This window comes from Arachis duranensis, chromosome 9, assembly GCF_000817695.3.
Source record: "Arachis duranensis cultivar V14167 chromosome 9, aradu.V14167.gnm2.J7QH, whole genome shotgun sequence".
NCBI classification, from domain to species: Eukaryota; Viridiplantae; Streptophyta; class Magnoliopsida; order Fabales; family Fabaceae; genus Arachis; species Arachis duranensis.
In genome coordinates, this window is record NC_029780.3 from 40,976,226 (window position 1) to 40,978,276 (window position 2,051).

Consider the following 2,051-nt stretch of genomic DNA (forward strand, 5'->3'; position numbering starts at 1 on the left):
TAGTAGTCAAAATTCTGTATTAAGAAATCATTCACCACCATGGAATGAAAAATTATATTTTGAAAAGCCTGAGTATGCACGACCTAGCTTGGGTTTCAGCAAAGACGCTGGTGTTGGTCCTTCTAAGATACCTAATAAAAGAAATACGGAAATTTCACCACCATACTCTGGTGCTTCTCTGTACAAAGGGACTCTTGGAATGAATGCAGTTGGTGATGGGATGAGATTAAATGTAAATGTTGTACCATATGCTCAGAACAACCCCAATGATTCTCATAGCCTTTTTGCAGATCTTAATCCATTTCAGATAAAAGGAACTGGGAAGACATCTGTGCATAATATACCTGTTGAAAATAAAGCTCCTGAGCTCCAGAGTACAAGAAAAAATACTATTCCTGGGCAACCCCCTGTACCATGGAAGAATTGTTATGCTTACAATGAAGTTTCCAGGAAAAATAATCGTAATCCTAATGACTACAGTCCTACATTATTAGTTTCTAATAATTCTTCCGTGTCTGAAAAGGTTAATCTCAGTGGTAGAAAATCACCATACAGTTCAAATGTAAATAATAACATAAATGTTCAAACTCAACCACAAGTTACTGGTTCCATGATAGCACCTGCAGCAATTGAACAGAACTGGATTCAGGATCTTAATGCTTATCACAATGGGGGACATGTGGAGCATTCTCAGAATGTCATGTCAGAGGCTTTTAAAGAACATGAAAACAGTGAAATCAGAGATATTGACTGGAGGGCGTGCACACATGACAGATTCATGGGAAGCAATTTAAAACTAAAGGAACCAGAGAGTCCTAGTTCATCAGTTGATTCTATTTCAAACAGGCCCAGGGTTGATCCAAATCCACCAATGTTGGATGATGTAGATGTTGGTGAATGCGAGATTCCATGGGAGGATCTGGTTATTGGAGAAAGAATTGGTCTAGGTAATGTGCATGATTTGTCTTTGCTTCTCTTGTTTCTGTTATTATTATTTTTATTGTTGTTGTTATTATTATTATTTGTAAAAATGTGATTGGTTTTCACAGTAAAGATGATGTGGAATTGAATAATTTCTTTTAGTGGATTTAAGCACAGATGGCAATCAACCATCAATTACCGAGATCTACCTTTATATATATTGTCAAATTACCTATTTTACTCCCCTTTTCTCTATTCATGCAAAGCATGTTCTGATGGCTCTTGGCATCTGTGAGACTGTGACTTACAAAATTATATTTATACATGACATGCCATTCAGAGTTTCAAAAGGATATTTTCTATGATGGCTCTTGTTGTGTCTAAGCTTTACATCTCTACTGATATGTTTCTTAAGTGTTATGTTATTTTTTATTTTTAATTCATGCTTGCTTTAAATAGGTTCATATGGCGAGGTATACCATGCAGACTGGAATGGCACAGTGAGTACTATAATTCCTTTATATACTTGATTGGGTAAACTAATCATCATCATCATCATCATCATCATCGTCGTCGTCATCATCTATTCTTCCCTCTGTGTGTGATAAGATAATTTGGAGACCCATCTCATGAATTGTTACATGTTAATCTATTCTTCCCTCTGCGTGCATTCACAAGTGTAGTTAGAGCACCCCTCTTTTAGAAAATAACTGATAAAAGCAATATAAAATTTGATTTGTCATGGTTAATTGAAGTTGCCCAAGAGCTGAGTATAGAAGTAGATAGCTTTTCCTTGTCATTTGTATTGCCTTGTACCCTATCTTGCCCTTGAGTACTTGATTTGTTACTTATATGAAAATTGAGAATGCATCAAAGTCCCTTTTTATTCCTTCTATCGATTATTTAATCCTTTAATGCTGATGGATGATATGCTTTTGTTGGGGCCGGTGACTAGATAAATTATAATTAGGGTAAAGTATGCCTTTTTTTGTTCCTAATGTTTTTTGTATGTTTGATTTGATTTAATTTTGTTTCTAGCTTTTCAAATAAGTTTCAATTTTATCCCTATTGTTAATATTTTGACAATCAACAATAAGTCAGAATTTCCCCAAATTTTAACACCCCCCCTC

At 35.0% G+C, this 2,051-nt stretch overlaps 1 protein-coding gene across 1 annotated transcript in view; it reads left to right on the top strand.

Moving 5' to 3' along the window:
* Nucleotides 1–2,051, top strand: part of LOC107465513 (serine/threonine-protein kinase EDR1) — a gene marked incomplete in the record, with an annotated part of 8,609 nt that overhangs the window by 3,168 nt on the left and 3,390 nt on the right. Inside the window, 2 exon segments of the mRNA XM_016084492.3 lie at nt 1–947; nt 1,381–1,421. Of these exon segments, the coding sequence (XP_015939978.1) occupies nt 1–947; nt 1,381–1,421 (988 nt within the window).